The sequence below is a fragment of the Telopea speciosissima genome, chromosome 2 (genome assembly GCF_018873765.1).
Source record: "Telopea speciosissima isolate NSW1024214 ecotype Mountain lineage chromosome 2, Tspe_v1, whole genome shotgun sequence".
NCBI classification, from domain to species: domain Eukaryota; kingdom Viridiplantae; phylum Streptophyta; class Magnoliopsida; order Proteales; family Proteaceae; genus Telopea; species Telopea speciosissima.
The window spans coordinates 45,220,894-45,241,300 of record NC_057917.1 but is presented as its reverse complement, the minus strand read 5'-3'; the positions used below and the strand labels follow the sequence as shown (position 1 = coordinate 45,241,300).

General features: G+C 39.9%; 2 protein-coding genes across 7 annotated transcripts in view; one reads left to right on the top strand and one right to left on the bottom strand.

Annotated features, from left to right (window-relative positions):
• LOC122650179 (ubiquitin C-terminal hydrolase 13) overlaps positions 1-8,470 on the top strand; it is a 48,749-nt gene extending 40,279 nt beyond the window's left edge. For 5 of the 6 annotated variants that reach the window (XM_043843505.1, XM_043843504.1, XM_043843501.1 and 2 more), the window contains exons 17-32: positions 22-99; positions 195-283; positions 389-497; positions 690-758; positions 847-957; positions 3,681-3,736; positions 3,837-4,014; positions 4,104-4,205; positions 4,281-4,352; positions 4,587-4,652; positions 5,734-5,799; positions 6,593-6,679; positions 6,819-6,935; positions 7,440-7,514; positions 7,609-7,695; positions 7,853-8,470. In XM_043843505.1, the coding sequence (XP_043699440.1) occupies positions 22-99; positions 195-283; positions 389-497; positions 690-758; positions 847-957; positions 3,681-3,736; positions 3,837-4,014; positions 4,104-4,205; positions 4,281-4,352; positions 4,587-4,652; positions 5,734-5,799; positions 6,593-6,679; positions 6,819-6,935; positions 7,440-7,514; positions 7,609-7,695; positions 7,853-7,894 (1,404 nt within the window). In that variant the 3' untranslated portion in view covers positions 7,895-8,470. The remainder of the gene's footprint in view (positions 1-21; positions 100-194; positions 284-388; positions 498-689; positions 759-846; positions 958-3,680; positions 3,737-3,836; positions 4,015-4,103; positions 4,206-4,280; positions 4,353-4,586; positions 4,653-5,733; positions 5,800-6,592; positions 6,680-6,818; positions 6,936-7,439; positions 7,515-7,608; positions 7,696-7,852) is intronic. The other variant, XM_043843503.1, reaches the window with a different exon arrangement.
• A 9,157-nt stretch (positions 8,471-17,627) lies between these two features.
• Positions 17,628-18,482, bottom strand: LOC122650754 (polygalacturonase-1 non-catalytic subunit beta-like). Its single transcript, XM_043844141.1, has one exon. It carries the CDS (start codon positions 18,480-18,482, stop codon positions 17,628-17,630), a length of 855 nt encoding a protein of 284 aa, XP_043700076.1.
• Between the last annotated feature and the right edge of the window lie 1,925 nt (positions 18,483-20,407).

Below are 20,407 nucleotides of genomic sequence, written 5' to 3'. Positions count from 1 at the left end.
TTTATGCAACCTTTTTTGTAGGTTGGACAGTTGAGGGAGGTTTCAAATAAAGCTCATAATGCAGAACTTAAGTTATTCTTGGAAGTGGAGCTTGGGCCGGTAACTGTTCTTATTTTAATTTAATATAATACATTGTCAAGCTTACTTGAGTCTTGTTCTGTGCACTCTCAATGCTTTTTTGTAATGTCATACAGGATTTGCATTCTATTCCTCCACCGGACAAGACAAAAGAGGATATTCTGCTTTTCTTCAAGCTATATGATGCTGAGAAAGAAGAGCTCCGGTGCTTAGTGTTTCCTACCCTCTTACTGTGTCTTCTCAAGACATTTTTTTGGGGTAAACAAATGACATGATTAATTTTATTTTACTTTTTGTTTAATTTTGTCAGGTATGTTGGAAGGCTTTTTGTTAAGGGTATTGGTAAGCCAGTGGATATCCTTACAAAACTAAATGAAATGGCTGGCTTTGCCCCCAATGAAGAAATTGAGCTCTATGAGGTTAATCTTTGGTCCTTTAACAACAACTAAGCCTTGCTTTGTCCTTGTTTTATTTACCTTTTTTTTGTGGCTTTGAACGGATCCATGTAGCCAACCCCATTTAGTTTGGATAAGGCTTAGTTGTTGTTGTTATACCATACATTGGGAATTGGTTTTATCCAAGTTTTATGCCTATGCTTTTGTGCTGACCAGGAAATTAAGTTTGAGCCTACTGTCATGTGTGAACATATCGACAAGAAACTCACTTTTCGATCTAGCCAGGTATTTATTATGTAGGGATGATTTTATTATGTGATTGTTGCTTTCATTTTCTGTGCCGATTTCTATAATATGTTCCCTATGTTTGCAGCTTGAAGATGGGGACATAATTTGTTTTCAAAAGTGTACTCCAGTTGACAGTGATGAACAATACCGTTATCCTGATGTGCCATCATTTTTGGAATATGTACACAATCGCCAGGTATGCCATTTCTGAATAAGTGCAAGTCTCTATTGACTATTTTACAAGCATTCACTTTTCATATTTGCTCAAAACAACATTTGGCAGCAAATTATGTACTAATGATAATATTAGTTGTGTTAATAGTAGCATTGGCAGTTATTGTTGTAGAAGGAAGAGGGCAATGCAGAACTCTTGAGTGTTATATTATATTGTAAATGGCATTCTACAGTGTGCTAGGTTAAGTAATAGTGAATTTAGTGGTATGTTATATCATAAATCAATATTCTACAGTTCATTAGGTTAAACAGTAATAATTGTTTCAGTGTTTTGGGCAAGCATGTTTTTATGTTTTAGTGTCGATTTGCGATGATTATGATGTCATCTACTATGTCCTATAGTTGCCAAGTTTAAACAATTGGGTGGTTCTTCAAAAGCATCATAATCTAGCCAAGTTAACAAGACCAAGTTGAAAAGTAACTGGCGGAATTTTAGTATCTGACATGTTTGCTGCTGCTCTTACTCTTTTGTGTGATGTCTGTATGAGTACAAGATCAACTGAAGAGTCCAGGTGTATTCTTTGTGGTAAAATATGGGATTTTGGCTATTGATTTCCCCTGAAAAGAGAGGAAAGCTGCTTTGACACTTTTAAGTCTCTACTTGGCATTTGGAATATTTGGAAGGCAGGAACAAAAGGATGTTTAGAGGATGGAATAGATCCTCTTGGGATGTAACTTATTATTGTCATGTGAACAAATAAATCTTGTTGGGATGTAGCTTATTATTGTCATGAGCATTGAACAAGAACTCGGCAAGATCTCGCTAATAACTCAGTTTTTTGGAAAGGCAAGACGAGATGACTGGCGAAATGCATGGTTTACAATATCTCGGCCGAGATCTTTGTTCACTTAATCATCCGGCCCATATAAAAGGTGCAGATTTTGATCGAGACCAATCGAGATCTCGTTTCTCGCTTGAAAGTTTCGGAAGCATGAGTACAGACACTACTAGTTAGCATCAGTCGTGGCATGCATCTCAGCCCCAGTATGACTATGAGTATGGCCATGAGAGCACTGGTTCCGAATATAGTGGTTATGGTCAGTTTGGGCAGCCGTAGTCAGTACACTGCACATGAGTTTGATAGTCGAAGTATTGGGTCAGGATTTGTGGACGACATTCATAGTCCCAACCCAGCTATAGTGCCATACATGTCGATGGTAGTTCAACAGCCTGGTGGCAGTAGCAGTGGATCGATCTCATCGCAACCGCCTCTTCCATACCCTAGGGTAGGGCACCTTCAGTTAGTTGATGACAACACTTATATGAATTGTATGGAAGACTATATGCGATTCTTCAACAACACTATGACATGGAAATCCTATGTGGCACATCCAGAGGAATACTTGATTCGAATATGGCTTGGGATGATAGATGTATATGTTAAGATTGATGTATTTTTACACTTTTACATTTTTAATTCTTATTTAAGTTGTTATATATTAATTTTATGCTTGGATTGCTTTCTATTACTAAATTATGTGTAGAATAGGGCCTATTAGGAACATCATAGCCTACCAAACTAGGGTCCAAAGTCAAACTCCTATTTGGACTTTGATTTTAGACAATCCGATAGTGCCATTGTGTTTAAATGACCCAAAATAGGCCGTATACCAAGTTTCATGACCAAACTTGGTCAAAAATTCACCAAAACCAGCCACTGAGTTAAAAAAAAAAGCACCAACTCGCTGAGATCTCGGTCCAGCTCGGTTTTCTGGTTGGGCGAAACCAGTACCGAAACTGAGTTCTCGAACCATGGTCATGAGAACAGCCGGATTTTGTCTCCTGGTGGACTTTCATAGGCATTAATTCCTTCTTATGCTATTGGGTATCTATTGCATCCACTATGGCTGCTCTTGCTCTCTAATGTTGGGTTTCTCCCCTTCCCAATGCTATCAAAAATTTAGTTTGATGACCAGTTTTTGGCATAACTGTGCCAGCAGGAATGGGATTGGTCTTTAAGAATCAAAATGGGATTTACTATCACTGCAGAGCTGAAGGTGGCAATGATGGTTCAGAGACTTCTTGGTGGATGCTATTCTTGATGCTTGATGGCAGTTCACCCTACTCGGAAATGGCTGAACTGCATCCGAGGTGGTCCTCGGAGATGCATGCATCTCATTAGAAGGTTAAGTCTCATTAATATGGGTGGAAATGTTTTGTCTCTTGGCGGATGAGTAAAAAACACAGGAGTACTGTATGGAATTTGGGAGAGTTCCCATTATTGTAGTCTCTACTTGAGGATGGCTGGCTTTTGTCCTTTTTCATCTTGTTGTACTTTATGGTTGTGCAGCTTACCTTTTGCTTTAGTAAAGTCTGTCATTCATTGAAAAAAATTTGCCTAAAAGTATGCTGGTCTTGTGAACAATTTTATTGAAGGTAAAGGACTTTGAATTCCCTAGGACTATTATGGGTGGCAATCCTGCCCAATTTGAAATTGTTTCATCAGTTCTGCTTGATGCATTATTCTGGTCTTCTGCACTGTTTTGTCAGATTGTTTTCAGGAACAATTTATAAACACCTGTCATGATTCATGAAGATTGTTGCTTACAAGTGTTAGAATAGTCAAAGTTCACTTTTTAACGGCGTTGTTTTTTTGTTTTCTAGCTAAGTATAACTTGTTATCTTTTTATTACTTCATTCTGAATATCTAAAAACATGACTTTACATAATTTGATGATTAACAGGTGGTTCATTTCCGATCTCTAGAGAAACCAAAGGAGGATGATTTTTGTCTGGAGCTGTATGTATTAGTGTATATTTCTTTTGTTTTTACTGTTATTTTTAACCATTAGAGAAATTGTTTCGGTCATTTTTTCGCTTTCTCCTTGTGAAATTGCTAGGTCAAAGCTTTTCACATATGATGATGTTGTTGAAAGAGTTGCTCGTCAACTTGGTTTGGATGATGCATCCAAAATTAGGCTCACATCCCACAATTGTTACTCTCAGCAGCCTAAACCCCAACCAATTAAGTACAGGGGGGTGGAGCATTTATCAGACATGCTGGTCCACTACAATCAGGTTGGTGATCAACTTGGAACCTGATTATTTTTTAGAGGTTTCATGTCTTTAGAATGGCTCTAATTTTCGATTGGATATATTTTCGACAGACTTCCGATATCTTGTATTATGAAGTATTGGATATCCCTCTACCAGAATTGCAAGGTTTGAAAACTCTAAAAGTTGCTTTCCACTCGGCCGTAAAGGATGAGGTGAGTGTACAGTCTCAATGGTCATCTGCTTGGTTATTTCAAGATTTTGTGTATCACACTGCATCTCATTTTCAGGTGGTCATTCATAGTATAAGGCTTCCAAAACAGAGCACAGTAGCGGATGTAATTAATGACCTAAAAACTAAGGTGAGTGCTTGCTTCATCTCTGACATTTTATTTGTTTCATTTTTCTCTTTTAGAAGGGTATACATGATAACCTCTTTCTGGACTGCTAGGGTCCTTTCTTATTGAGTTCAATGTTGCCTTTTGATTTATTGATTTAGAAAACTCTTCTTCAGTCAGCTTGTTTCCTCTTCATGTTATAACCATCCTATAAAAGTAAGTTGAAAGTAAACCTATTTTTGTGACATCATGGAGCAGGTTGAGCTGTCTCATCCCAATGCAGAACTCAGATTGCTTGAAGTTTTCTATCACAAAATCTATAAGGTATGTGTTTCATTATTCCATTTATAATTGCTTGTAGTGGATTAACATTGATACTTTTGGGCAGCTGTATTATGACCAAAGATTAAATTTCTTTAACTCGGATTGTTGAACCGAGATTCCCAAGTTAAGTAGCTGATGCAGATAAAATTACTGAATTAGGCTCATGTTAGTGGAAATAAGCCTTGTGTTGGGTCTTTGGTCTAAGGGGCTTTCCTTGTATTTGGCTATATTAAATTATTAATGGGCCTATTGTAGGGTGGAGGTAAGAATACGGGATTAGTTGGGGTCTTAATAATTGTTATCTATTTAAATTTGTATTTATTCTTTTATCTTATTTTTAGCTGGAATAAGCTTAATGTTTACAACCCAGTTTACCTCTTATCTTAGAAATAGGTTGCTATTTTTTATTATTTTCTTTTGGATAAGGTTATCTATAATCAGTTCTAATGCTATCATACATGGGTTTGCTCACATTATGAAAGGATATAAGGGCCACAGGCCTTGGTGCAACGGTAAGGTTACTCCATTGTGATCAAGAGGTCGAGGGTTTGAGTCTGGAAACAGCCTCTGCGAAAGCACAGGGGTAAGGCTGTGTACAGTATGAGCCTCCCCAGACCCCGCAGTGGCGGGAGCCTTGTGCATTGGGTACGCCTTTTTTTTTAAAGTCCACAGGCTGCCCCCCAATGATTTGAAATAATATCACTTCAGTTTTTCAGAATCTTTGCTGCTGAAGATTCAGCAGTGTGCTTGGTGGGTTTCAAATAAAGGCTAAGGTGGATTCTCTTCACGGTTTGGTGGATTCCTTCTATATCCTATATTTTCTGTTCTGTGATCTTGTTTGTACTAGTCTCTAGCTCAATTTTTCTGGTTCGGAATTAGTCTACATTAGTAGCTGAGGTCACTAAACCCTGTTATGTTTTGAGTGCGGATGTCCCTGATCAGAACTAATAAATGAGGCAAATCTGAAATAAAGGAGTTGCTGTGGATCTGTATGGGCCAGCATCTATAAATTAATTAGAGAACTTTGTCTATTGATGTTCATTCTTGTTTGGTGAATAATTCTTGAATAACATCCTTGCAGATCTTTCCTCCAAGTGAAAAGATAGAGAACATAAATGATCAATACTGGACACTGCGAGCTGAGGAGGTAGCTATATTTTTTCAGTATAGCATATTGTCACATAGCTTATTTTGCTTTGCTTTTTTTTTTTGGTGCTTGCGGTGGGTGCACAGCTATGCCTGTTTATTTGTGTTAAAGCATTCAAATCAAATAAAAAACATGCTGAATCTTCCGTCTAGTGAGATCTGGACTTGGATAGTTTTTGGAATGTTCAATGCTGGACTAGATCCCTTATTACCCAAGTCCTGGTACGTGAACCCTTTATTACTCAAGACCTGGTACAGGAACCTCTTAAACTGATATTTTTTGTTTGGATAATTTAATTATATGTAGTCCCACTCCCATGTGTACAGGAGACTACTGAAACCTAGACTTTTATCCTGCTGTCTGAGTAGAAAATCATTGCCTGAATGTTTCAAGAATCTATGGGAAGATTATTTTTTCGAGTAATGAAGTCTGAAACTTTTCTTTGTTGATTGGTTTTTTTTTTTTTGGGGGGGGGGGGTGGGTGGGTGTGGGGAGGGGACCATTGGGAAAAGGATAAATGAGCGAGAGTGGTAAACTCTGCTTTGGAAACTTCTGAGGTGGAAAAGGATAGTTTTGCTTGAAGAAAATTTGTAATTTGGTATTTAAAGTGCACCTGACACCCCTCCCCCAATAAGAAAGTGGGAGTTTCTAAACCTCAATTTCATAATTTCAGCCAGATTTGCTTACATGTTTTTAAACAAGTTGGAGCATGTGCTTTAAGATATTAAACTGATGTTTTCACTGCAAATTGAAGGTACAGTTGGAAGGTACTAAGCATTTATTGTTACTGCAGATTCCCGAAGAAGAGAAAAACCTTGGTCCTCATGATCGCTTGATTCATGTTTACCACTTCACAAAAGATACTTCCCAAAACCAGATGGTAAACAATTTTAGATTTTATCTTCAAACCATCACACTATTGTTTGAAGTGTAGAAATTTTTGCCGACTGATGAAGCTCATTCATGAATAAAATGAACTGGCCAAATGTTCTTATATTTAAAATTTTTGGTTTCAACAGCAGGTTCAGAACTTTGGAGAACCCTTTTTCTTGATCATTCATGAAGGTGAAACTTTAGCTGAAGTTAAATTGCGTATACAGAAGAAATTGCAGGTCCCAGATGAGGAGTTTGCAAAGGTATCTTTTCCTTCTCGTTCTTTATTATTTTTACTTTTTATTTGTTAGAGATATGTCTAGTGGATGACTTTTGACTGCACCGGCTTAGTGTTACCTCTCCACACATCCTGGACCCCATCAGGTGGTGGTCTAACAGGGGCCATGAGAGAGAAAAGCTTTAAACTGAAAAGTTTGAGGAGAAGAGGTTCATCTGAGTGTTTTGCCTGATTTGGGTGTTAGACAACTGTTACGACTGGATGTTGAGGTGGCATCCATATTGGTATCTTCCTCACAAGAAACTAAGCATCATAATGATCATAAACTTCATTTTTGTGGGGGTCTTACTATTGTGGAGCCATCGTCTCTTTTCCCCTGTTCTTTTTTGGTAGGTTTTGGTTGGGGTGGGGTTGAAAGTGTAGTTTATCATAAATCGCTGCGCATCAACAAATCAGATGTCCATAATATTAGAAAATTGGTTATTCTGAGCACATCTAATGTATAAATTCTTATTTTCTTATTGTTCAGTGGAAGTTTGCATTTCTGTCATTGGGTCGTCCTGAATATCTTCAAGATTCTGACATTGTATCCAGTCGTTTTCAGGTAGGACCATTTGTAATCTTTGTTTCTAATATGCATTGTTTTCATCCTCCATTTTATTTCTGGTGAGTTTACATTTTTATGATTCCAACTTCAGAGAAGAGATGTTTATGGAGCTTGGGAGCAATATCTCGGACTGGAGCACTCTGACAGTGCTCCTAAAAGGGCTTATGCGGCCAATCAGGTAAAGGGCAAGATCTTGGTTTATTGATTAGCGACAACTTGAGCAGATGGCATGAAATATTTTGTTCTTTTTTAGTATGTGATTGCTAAGAGGGTGCAAGAGTTGGTAGATACCATTCCATTACCACCGTAGTGACATTGTCTCCCAAATTTTGCAGAATCGACATACATTTGAGAAGCCGGTAAAAATCTACAACTAGGTAAAAGTTGGCAAACCTCCGCCAAAGCATTGGCTGAACCCTATAGCCTCCAATGCATGTGTCGGTGTGAAAACGGGGAAAGAAACAAGAAAGGTCAACAAGATTCCAAAAGGCTAACAATTATTGGAAGCTATGCATTGAGGTGGTGTCTGCAGGGTTCAGTAATCAGTTTTATTGGTTATCTACTCTTTATTTCCAGTGTGGGTGGGGGAGAGACTTCCCTAATGCGGTGTGTTTCTTCTGGCATCGGCGGCGACAACCCCCTCGAGTTCGATTTTCTTTTTCTTTTTTTTCTGAAGCCCCCTTGTGTGCGAGGTCGGTGATCTTTTATCATCATTTTCAGTGTAATCTAGAAGTACATAAGAAGATTTTGCACTAGGGTTGTATACAGGGTATAGCTTGCTGTCATTGACATTTTTTTTTGTTTTAATTATGTTTTATACCCTCATTAGATGTCTCTAAGTTGATGCGGGGGTTGTACAGTGGTTTGTTAATGCCGCTGATTCTGGCGTTTCAGTTTGTATTAAAGGAAGTACCGTGTTCTTCAGCTCTCAGATTGGCTATACAAGGCCATTTCATACCCCTGTTTTTTTTTTTTCTTGTCTTTTTAAGATTGTGATTCTTGTCACTCTTTGCTATACTGGGAATTGTGAATGTGTAAAAAGTAACTAATGGATTCCTCTTGGGAGCTGGTTCTGCACTGAGATTCAATGGACAAAATATTGATGTTTATTAATCTCACTGAGGTAAGCGCAGTGGTTCACAGCTGAGACTTGGTTGGCCTGTTTATATCGGTGCGGGGTCATATTGGCTGGTTAGGCTGTTGCTCTATGATGATTTTTTTATTTTTATTTTTTATGGTGGGCGTGGGCGAATTTTTATCACCTGTGGTTCCCCTGCCCCGGTATGGATGCCTAGTGCCTCTAACAAAAGGGGGTGGATCTTATCCTGGCAGTGTGTTCGGTCAGGGGGTGGAATGGTCATTTCAGCTCTCCCTATGAGAGGAACCGTACAACAGTACTGATCAGCGAACCTCAGGGGATAAAGGTCCGGGGGTGGGCCGGTGGGGTGGGGTGTGGGGAATACCAAGTAAGTATCATAGTTGAGGTAATGCTCGGAGCTAGAAATGATTATTTTATTTGGTCCGACTCGTACAACCTAATTCAAAAACATAAACAGCAACAATAGTTGAGGTATCCCATCGAACACATGGTGTGCTCTATCCAAAAACCACAATCAACATTTGTTGATTAATCATCTCCAATTTCTAAAGTTGTGCAGTGCAGTAGTGTTAGGTGGAGATGTCAACACTTGGCAGGTTATCCAACAGTCTGAGTTCAACATAACTCAATGAGCTTAGACCATTGGAGTTCACTGTGCAACCATCCTTGGTTTGAGCTTTATCCAACAATTCCTGTAACTCCGGGTTTGTACGTTGTGCCTCTTTAATTTTCTCAATCAAGGATGGTTGCACAGTGAGAGTTGCCAAGGACACCACAGTATCATCAATCAACACTTCAAGATCTAACCGTCGAGCTTCCTCAATTAACCGTTCGCATGAAGTCAGAGCCGTTAAGGATACAGTATGTGATTTTTTGCTAAGGGCATCTGCCACCACATTCGTCGTCTCCGGGTGGTAGTGGATCGTACTGGCATAGTCTTTCGTCAATTCCAACCACCTCCTCTGTCTCATGTTCAGTTCTTTCTGCGTGAAGTACTTAAGGTTCTTGTGATCACTAAAAATCTCATTGTCGCCAGCTCAAGGTCGTGAGTGTGGTAGTTCTTCTCATAGTCTTTCAATTGCCTCGAAGCATAGGCCACAACCTTCCCGTTTTGCATCAACATGCATCCCAATCCCAATTTTGAAGCAGCACTATAGACAGTCATCCCTCCTGTGCCATCAGGTAATGTCAAGACCGAGGCCGTACTCAACTTCTGTTTCAATTCCTCGAAGCTTTTTTCACACTCATCAAACCAAACAAATTTTACTCCCTTTCGGGTCAATTTGGTCATAGGAGCAGATATTCATGAGAAATTTGATAAAGCGCCGATAGTAACCGGCCAATCCCAGAAAACTACAGATCTCACCCGCATTCTTTGGTGCTTCCCACTCCATCACAACCTTTACTTTTCCTGGGTCAATTTTAATCCCTTCAGCTGAAACCACATGCCCAAGAAAATCACTCGTGAAAGCCAAAACTCATACTTGCTAAACTTTGCATATAACTTTTTCTCCTTTAATCTTTGTAATACCATCTTGAGATGCACCGCATGCTCCGCTTTTGATTTGGAGTAAATTAGGATGTCATCAATGAATACAGTCACACACTTGTCTAGGACGTCCTGGAAAACTCGATTCATCAATTCCATGAACGTAGCTGGGGCATTTTGGTCAATGCAAAAGATATCACCAAAAACTCGTAGTGACCGTAGCTTGATCGGAATGCTATCTTGCTAATATCACTCTCCTTGATCTTCAGTTGATGATACCCAGACCTCAAATCTATTTTGGAGAATACTTTAGCACCCTGAAGCTGATCGAACAAGTCATCAATCCTCAACAGTTGATACTTGTTCTTGACTGCCAACTTGTTCAGTTCTCTATAGTCGATACACATCCGCATGCTCCTGTCTTTCTTCTTGACGAAGATAACAGGTGGTCCCCAAGGAGACACACTTGGTCGAATAAATCCCTTCTTCAGTAAGTCTTGAAGCTAGACTTGTAATTCCTTCAACACAGTTGGAGCCATCCGATATGGTGCTTTCGATACTGGTGCAGCCCCGGGCAGTAGATCAATAACAAATTCCGTCTCCCGGTTAGGGGGTAGCTCCATCAAATCATCAGGGAAGACATCGGAAAACTCCTTCACAATCCTTATCTCCTCCAAGGATTTTACTTGCGCTTTTGTATTGGTCATAGAGGCCAAGTAGCACTCATACCCGTGATCCATGAGCTTCTTGGCTTGGAGAGCCAAGATGATAAGCTTCTTGGACCGTTTCTTTCTATCCCCCTAAAAGGTGAACTCTCCTCCATCACGAGGCTTGAAAACAATCTCCTGCTCCGTACAGGCAAGATTATCCCTATAGGCTACCAACCTATCGATACCAAGTATCGAGTTAAAGTTCTTCATATCTAACTCCACGAGATGTGCATTCATGTCCCATCCGCATATATATATAGGGCACAGCTCATAAACTATGTCTAAGCTGACCACACTCCCTGTCGGTGTGCTGACAGCCAAACCTTGAGTCAGACCCTTAGGGGCAATCCCCATCTTCTTGGCAAAAGAAGGAGATACAAAGGAGTGTGAAACACCCGAATCAAACAAAACATAAGCTGGAATAGATGCAATGAAAATAGTACCTGGAGAACAAGCAACAATGCAAAAACAACCATGCAAGAATGTGATGACATGATACAAGAGCATAAACAACTTCTATTGAATGCAAACATTCACCTGTCAGCACTCCAGGTGGTGCCTCAGCCTCGACATCGGACATAATGTAAGCTTGGGCTAGAATCTTGTTACCTTGGGCAGGCAATGGAGGTCGACCAATAGATATAACATGAGAGGCTTGCGAAGCTGAAGGTTGAGCTATAGTTCGTGATACGCAAGGCTAGGTCTGAATGCAAGCCTATATTTGTTGCAGTTGTAACACCGTATGGAACCACCGGTGGATAAAGTTGAGGCTGAGGATTGGGTTGAACCGGATCTATGCGCTTATAATACCTAAGTGCATAGCTAGAGTAAGATGCTCAAGGGAATTTGCTCGGTTCTCGGCCAAATGATGATGTGGTTGGCCTTTTGCCTTGTCCCGATTGAGTAAGATAGGATTCTTTTGCCTATCCTCAATGGATTTAGCTATTTGGACCATCTTAGAATAGATTTGGGGCCCATGCGATACCAAGATCGAGCTTATTCCCGGCCTCAAATCCTTCTCGAATCTCTTTCCCTTCTCGACATCTTCCTTCAAATGGGTGAGAGCAAAGTGGAATAGCTCCTCAAACTTCTGCTGATACTCAAGGATCGATGTGGATCCTTGGGTGAGATTCATAAACTCCGTCGCCTTCCTCTCCCGGTAGCTTTCCAAAAAATAATTCTCAAAGAAAGCCTTCTTGAATTGCTCCCAAGTAAGGTTAGGATGGGTAACAACAAGGTTGGGTTGTGTTGACCTCCACCAATCATCGACTTCGCCTTTCAACATGTAGATGGTACATCGAATCTTGCAGTCCTCCGTACACTCAATCACCGAGAAGGTTTTCTCCATTTCTCGGATCCATACAACCTAGTGTAATGGATCCTTAGCTGACCTGGAGAACTCCATGAGCCTCATCTTTTGGAACCTCTACATGATTCTTGTAACATCCACTTGCACATGAGCCAGCTGAGCCACCACCACAGGTGTTGGGGGTGGAGGGGGTGTGGTGTTGGCTGTCGCCCTCTCATCGGCTTCATAACGGGTCATCATATAATCCGCGAACTCCCTTTGCTGCTGCTATAAGGTGCGCCTCATCTCATCCAAGTAGTCCATTTGTATAGGGAATGTTTAGTATCTTAACATGTATAGTATTCATACACATCAATATGCACAACTAGTTTGTTGCCTAATGCAAAAACATGCCATAAGATAGTTCAAACATTCAATTCATTCACAAAGTCAAAGTATAGATGTCCTTAGCCCCCGTGTAGTGCACGCCCTTTTTGTACATGTATGCCAGCCTAACATGCCATTACACGGGGGTACAATAGGTAAAAAAGGGTTTGGTTGAAGTCCCAGAGTTGAGACTCCAAAACAGCATAGAATGGCCTAGGCAGACGATGCTCTGTAGCCTAGGTGGATGATGCCATCATCCGCCTAAGCCAGAACTGCAGCAATTAGGCATAAGCTTGAGCATACTTTTGGTCAATGACCAAGGGGCCATCAGGGGTCAATGTGGAGGTATCAAGGCCTTCAAAAAAGCTATCAAATCGATAAGTTTGATCCAATTAGGATCCACAAGTCAAGGATTGATTCCCTACATTCTAAATCCATAAAATTGAATGGCTGCAAGGGGGTTTCATGTCATTCAAGCCAAAGAGCTGAGAATAGTCCATTATAGGGTTTCAATTGATGCTCTAGGCATCCAATTAGATAGGTAATACTATTCGAATGAAAAGCCCTAAGGTTTGGTAAGAGATTGGTTAGACTCCAATCAATTCAAGGTAGGCATTGAATATGAATTCACATAGGTTGGAGAGTTTACCAAGTAATTGGCTAGAACAGCCAAGGGAGGGGCTTCTATGGCTAAGGTGGAGCTCCAATCGACTACTCCCATGAGCTCCAAGGTCCACGGATGGAGGCAGCTAGCTAGCAGAGTGAGGTGAGCTCAAGTAGGTCTTCAATGGAGGTGGAATCCTCCCTTCTCTCTCCTCCCTCCTCTTTCTCCTTCCTTCTTTCTTCTTCTCCTTTCCTTGCTTGTTCTCCATGTTTCTCTCTCTTCTCTAGGGTTTAGAAATGAGGGAAATGAGGGAAAGGTTGGGTTCTTTCCTTGTTTAGCTAAGGATCCTAAGCCTTGTTTGGTTGGGGGGTGGTTTAAGTTTCAAAAATGGGTTTGAACATGGTAGGGTCCAAATAGGTCCTAGGTTATCGGTCTTGGGTTTTAATTTGACTACATAGGTCACATTTGGACCAAAATAGGCAAGGTCTAAATCCTAGGCTAAGGTAAGATTGAACCAAGGCAAACTTAGCTTCACAGAGAAACATTTTTTGTGCTGGGCAGATGATGTACTGGCGGCTCATGGCATCATGCGCCTGCTGTATCAGACGCCAGGTACAAAAGGGGGCTTATGAAGGTCAAAATGGATGGGGGCTTCCTCGAGGGGGTCTATACAAGTTAGGGGGAGAGTAATTGGTACTGGGCGGATGATGTACTGGTTGCTCATGGCATCATGTGCCTGCTGTATCAGGCGCCAGGTACAAAAGGGGGCTTCTTCGAAGGGTCCTATACAAGTCAGGGGGGAGAGTAATAGATATTTAAAGCACATAATTATCACACATGGAATACAACAATGGTTGGTTGATTGCCCAAACAATAAATGAATGGGTTTAGAATTAGTACTCACCATCAATCATCCGGGAAGGGAGGTCTCATACGATTTGCTCGTAGCCTCTCGCACCCATCACATGCACATGGGGGATGATCAAATACTTTCTATTTGGCCACGAACCTCCCTCGATCCCGATCAAGGAACCTTTCTTCGACAGGTGTACTAAAGGTACGATCAAAGATCTTGTATGTTGGTTTCATGGTGATAGCCCATAGGCCAAGGACATAATCGAGCTCCGCACCTACATACAAGTCCAACAATAATAGGGTTTAGGTTACGGATGTAACAGTTTGAGTCAAGAAAAATACTTGAATTCTGTGTTGAAAAGATTCGGGATGCAGAATAACAATCCTTCATCAACTGCAATTGTATTGGGAAAGACTTTGTCAAAATATCAATGTCCCCAAGAAGGACAGGAAAAGTTGAATGTACCTTATGCTCATGCAGTTGGTAGCTTGATGCATGCTATGTTGTGTACACGATCGGATTTGGCTATTCAGTCGGTTTGGTAAGTAGATACCAAAGTAATCCTGGCTCTGCCCAATGAGAAATAGTGAAAAAGATTATGAAGTATATCAAAGGAACTAAACACTTGAAATTGTGTTTTCAAGAGGAAAGACTTGAGGTCATTAGATACTTTGATGTTGACTTCGGAGGTGATAGAGATGATTGTAAGTCCACCCCTGGTCATGTATTTATTTTTGGAGGTGCAACTATTTCTTGGGGTAGCAAGAAACAAGGGAGTGTTGCAAGACACACAATAAGCTAAGTACATTGTTTGTAGTATGGCAACTACTCATACAGTTTGGATAAGATGATTTTTAATGGAATTTGGCTTGGATCTTGTAAATGGACCAGTGGAAAAATTATGTGATAATCAAGTGGCAATAAACTTGATACACAGTGGGGCAAATAGCTTGAAGGAAAAACATGTAGAAATACAATAGTATTATATACGAGATATAGTAGAAAAAGGTGAAATTAAAGTAACCTATCTACCTACGAGCGATATGGTAGTTGACCCCCTCATAAAGGGAGTTCGTGCGAAAGCCTACACTAAACGTATAAATTTAAATGGGACTTAGAGCAACCTAAGTCTAGAATTAGAACTAAATGTTTGAAATATTTATCGGACCTAGAGAAGTCTAATTCTGGAATAGGAACTGATTGGTCCTCGTCATGACAATGGAAATCTTATTTTATAATGAATGTTCCTGGAAATGGGAACGAAAATGAAAATGTCATGATGGATGTTCTTGGAAATGGGAGCTAAGAATGTACATTCGGCCAACATGGCCAAGCGGGAGATGTTAAAGATGTGGCCACGTTGCCTCATCTATATTCCCTGAAGAATAGGTCAATGACCTATCTTAACCGAATGGAGTTTTTAGTGGGGGCGATTCCGTGTTGTGAAAATGAGCCGTTGCACTCCAACAACGATTCTATTTGACTCTTATAAAATCTAGAGTTATGGGAGTTGGGAAACCCATCAGAAATCAAGCAACGTAAGTGGAACCCCAAAATCAATCTGGAGTTTTTTCTTTGCAATATGAGACATGCTAATACAGGAATGGCTATAAATTGAAGTATACGATAGGAGAGTATAACTAACTGTATGTAACTGAATTTAAGCCAAAATTTGACAAGTGGCCAACCCAAGCCATTCTATAGATATCCAACCATGGGAGTTGCCTTTGCTACACCGCCACATTGCCACATTACTACATCTCCTTTTAACATGGCAGAACTAGGTGGGTGTCCAAGGATTCGTTTTCTAGACCACATTTGTAATTACAGTTATGACTAGAATTACTCATATTCATCTTCTATATTGCCTTGCTTTGGATTCAAACCTGTTAGCCCTAGAGATGTAAACTGATCGGATTCGGCTAAGATTTACTACTATTTGAATTCGAATCCGTTTACCGAATGACATATTCGTATCCGATCCGATATCTGAAAAAAATTTAAAACTAATATCATATCCGAATTCGGGAGTTTATCGAAAATCCGGATATTATCCGATCCGATAAACTATCCGATTAGTATACGAATTTGACCTATATCGATTACGGATTTTCGAATCCGGTTATCGATTTTTGACTCTGATTACCGATTATCGATTACCGACTCCGATTATCAAAATATCGTTATAAAAGTGTTTATAATAAGGGTAATACAGTAATATATCATATGTTTTAACAAAAATATTAAACTAATCGCATTTTACAATCAGATAGTCGCATTTTACAATCAGATAGTAAATTATCCGGATATTATCCGATCCAAAATGAAACTATCCGAATCCGAATCTGATTATCTTTTGGACAGATTCGGATATTATTCAGAAACCAAAATTCCGGATTCGGAAACCACTAAACGGATTCAAACATGGATCGAACACGGATTTTCGACTATCCCTTTGCATTGTTAGTTAGCCCATAATGAAGATAGCATCACAATCAACTCAAATACCCCAAATATTACCCATACCCCTAATGCAACAAGCCACATTTTGCCTACTCTTAATGTTGATCTAGATTGCTGTTGTCCTTAGCAACTTGAGCTTTTGTGCCCTTAAGCCTTGTACCATCCTTAACAACTCAAGTTTTTTGGATAAGTGATTGTAACACTTAGGCAGTGTTGCATTCCAAGTTGATTTCTCATTCTGGGATGATAAAAATAGTTGTTTTTATTGCTCGAGAATACGAAATCGACCTAGAATGCATTCCAAGAATCCATACCAAACACTACCTTAGAGTACCCGTGTTTAAATTATCATACTGCCCATCACTCTATTTCTATTGTAACCAAAATTGTGAATGCCTATAGATGCCCTCTCAATTTCTTTTTCGTGCCAACCATAAGCCTTTGAATGTCATCCTTTAATGACTAAAAGTGTTTTTTGTTAATAAAAACTGAAAAGATAGTTTTAATAAAGGGCTCCGTTTGATTAGATTTGAATCAAGAACAATTGTGTGGCAAACACAACAACATAATAAATATGAAAACTAATTTCACCATGTCACTACAAAATTTTCAGTCATTTTGAATGAAGAAGAAGTAAATTTTTTTTTTTTTTTTGGAATTGGAGGAGTCCGGCATTTGGCCGACTAATTCCCCCAGGGCTCGTGCACGATCCCGCAATAAATACAAACTAGGAGATACTGGGGCCCCCATGTTCATTAGGGAGTTTCCTCTCAGGTGGGTGGTCCCAAGAGGGGGAGGAGGCAGAGTCGAACTCAGGACCGGCCTTCAGTTTCCTTAGGCCTCGTCCCTTACCAACTGTGCTGCCCCTTGGGGTTAAGATGAAGTAAATTTTACTTTCTATATTTAGCATGTTGTTGAATCAGTTACACAATTTATTTTTGGTAATGAGTAATTTTTCTTTTGTTCTTTGTTTATAATTATGATCCATAACTTTCAACTCCTGTACTTTAGATTGGTCATGTGTAGTAGGGGGTGCAATAAGGCCTGAGTTAGCTGAGTTTTCTTTCTGAAGAACAAATCAACAATATTGAAACTTGAGAAACATAACAAGCAAGCGAAAATATATAGGTCATTATTTATCTTTCAAATAGCATAAGCAGTAACATGTAACACAAATAAGAGAATTGGAAGAAAATAAAATCTTCAAATGCTATTCAACCGAGAGTCTTTGTCCAGACCAGTCCATTCTCGTTTATCCAATGACATACTTCAATTAGTCCTGGGCCAAAACCCAATAGCTTAAAAGCAATATTATTTGGATTCCAGGTCGATGTGTCATAGTGGCATGCCATGATCACATGATTCACTTTCTTCTGAGCATGTATGTCAACTGCATATACTTTTAAATTCTGCAAAACATGACAATAATAGACTTGAAATAGAAATGGCATGCTATGACATAAGACTGGCGGTTCGGAGACATTTCCATGGATGAGTTTCACAGTTCCAATTGTTACATTCTCATAAGATCCTTCGATGCTCTCAGTACTCCATACATGTATATGATGCCCTAATTTCTCAACAACAAAATCGACGAGATCCTCGGCAGAAGTCACACAGGTTCTGTGCTCACCTTGAACAGGGCTCTCCTCACATGTCTTGAGAGTTTCCCGAATATACTCATCAATGTTTGATTCATCCACCACACCAAAAAGCTTCTTAAATTCCTTGATCTTGGCAAAGGAAAATGGGATTTTTGATGCCAGAGTTCGTGGCAAGAATGATTTATATGACATTGGGTCCCTTAGATCAGGGATAGGCATGAAACTTCCCTTTTTCACCATTGATTCCCGGAAATACGGCAATCCCCCTTGGCTAGAAACTGATAGGGGTGTTTCATTTGGAACTTCATCATATTTCTCTTTGACATGATTCCATTTGGCTATTGGTGGTAGGGATGTGTAATCCATTGTCTTCTTCACCAATGAATTTGTAGAACAAGCAATATTGGCGTGTTTACAGAATGAATGAAGGTTGGAAGCCAATTCATTTTTCTCCATAAGCTTCATAAACACTGATACTTGACGAAGGTTTAATGGAGAACTTTTTCAACTAACCAATGTGGAGGGTGTGGAAGACCAATATTCTCTTCCCAGTATTGTGAGAAGTCACTTGTAGCTTGAAAACCCTACAATTTCATGGGGTAAAAATAACAATCAAATAGGAAAGATAAAACAGGAAAACAATAACCACATTAAAAAATGGATAATGGATAAAAAAAAAAAAAAAAAAAAAAAAAACATCATTTCTCTTACGCTGAAGTATGCTACTATTATAAGGCCAAGCAACAAAATGGTATGCCTCATGGTGGAATTGAAATAGAGAATGGAATGAATTGGGACTATGCCTTTGAGGGAATGGGTTTGTTGCATGGGGGTTTGAATTTATATATAGAGGAAAAATATATAGTACCACCAAATAAAAGGGGTGGGGTTTGGGGGGGGGGGGGGGGGTGGGGTTTAGGGTTTCCAGTCCCCTAAATAGTTGGTTAGCTGTTAGTAGAAGTGAAGAAAAAAAGAAAATTGAAAAGCCTGGGGATGGGGGTGGGGGTGGGGGTGGGGACGAGGGTGGGGGATGGGGACTAAAGGAGATATTTGATAGGGGTATGGCTAGTGATGCAAGGGACTTTTTTCTTCAATCTTTAGAGCAATGTTAGTTAATCTCACTTTCTCAAAAGAATTTCAACATTTTTTTAAAATAAAAAGGGTAAATTACACATCACCCCCTAGTTTTCAAACGAAATTCAAATCACCCCCTGGTTTTTTAAAATACTCAAATCACCTTCTGTATTAGACCCCAAAGTGACAAGTTAGTCCCTACCATTAGTTTTATGCTGTTAAGTGATGATGTCAACTAGTTAAATAAATTTAAATCCCTAAACTACCCTTGAACAGTGTTGCTTTACTATTTTACCATTTTAACTAAAAACCCCAAATTCTATCTATCTTCTTCCTTTCACCACTTTGTTCCTCACACCTGCAACTCAATCTCAAGTTGAACTTCACCAGAGAGAAGAAAGAAAGTAAAGAAGAAGAGAATCAAATCACCATGGAATAGCAGTCGACGATCTCACAGTCCTTGAATTGGCCACTAATAGTAGGGTCGTAACCGATTGCCATACTGTTCTCGTATTCGTTACGGATGTTGTGATGGACGTTGGGGGCAGAGGCAACGCCATCACCGCCGGATACAGCATCACAAAAATCCTCAAACTCTCTCCTCCCCTTCAAATGGCGCCTAAACTCATCCAAGAGCCATCATTGACTCATCCTTCCTAGTCCTAGGGCATCTTATATCCAGTTGCTTCCTCTGGTCGCGGCTTCAACCCCAAATCCTTTCGACCCCAATCCCCCAATCAATTGGTCACCATTGCGAATCGCGTTTTTACCCAAAAAAAATAAAAAAAACCATTACGAATCGTGTTGTCGGTGAATTTTCTCCTTGTTCTTTAATGCCGTTTCCCAACCAGGTTCAGGTTTGTCCGTTTGGGTTCCCTCCTGCAGACTTGCAGGCCCATGTAGTTCATGTGATGTGGACTTCCCACTTGCAGTCCTCCTCACAGCTTGGTCCAACATAGATGGGTGCTACGGTCCCCGACACTATCAAGAGTGTCCCTGCCATCAGTCACCCAAAGGTGCATTTTCATGTTTGCAGTTGCACCCTTCTCTTGACATTTTTGACTTCGTTCATTCTCCTAAATTAAGGTCGATTTTATATTGCTTTATATGACCCCCGATTGTTAGTATAATTTCTATTTCATATTGTAAAGATCTTTTGGATGGCTTGATTCGTACTTTGGATAAGGTAAAATAACTGTGTCCATTTTTTTGTATATTCCAAAATATGCTGCAGAGAGAGGAATGTTGTATCCTTTGGGAAGGGAACAAGATGGATATCTGTTAGTAATTCTATTTCTGTGGTCCGGCGAGTGCGG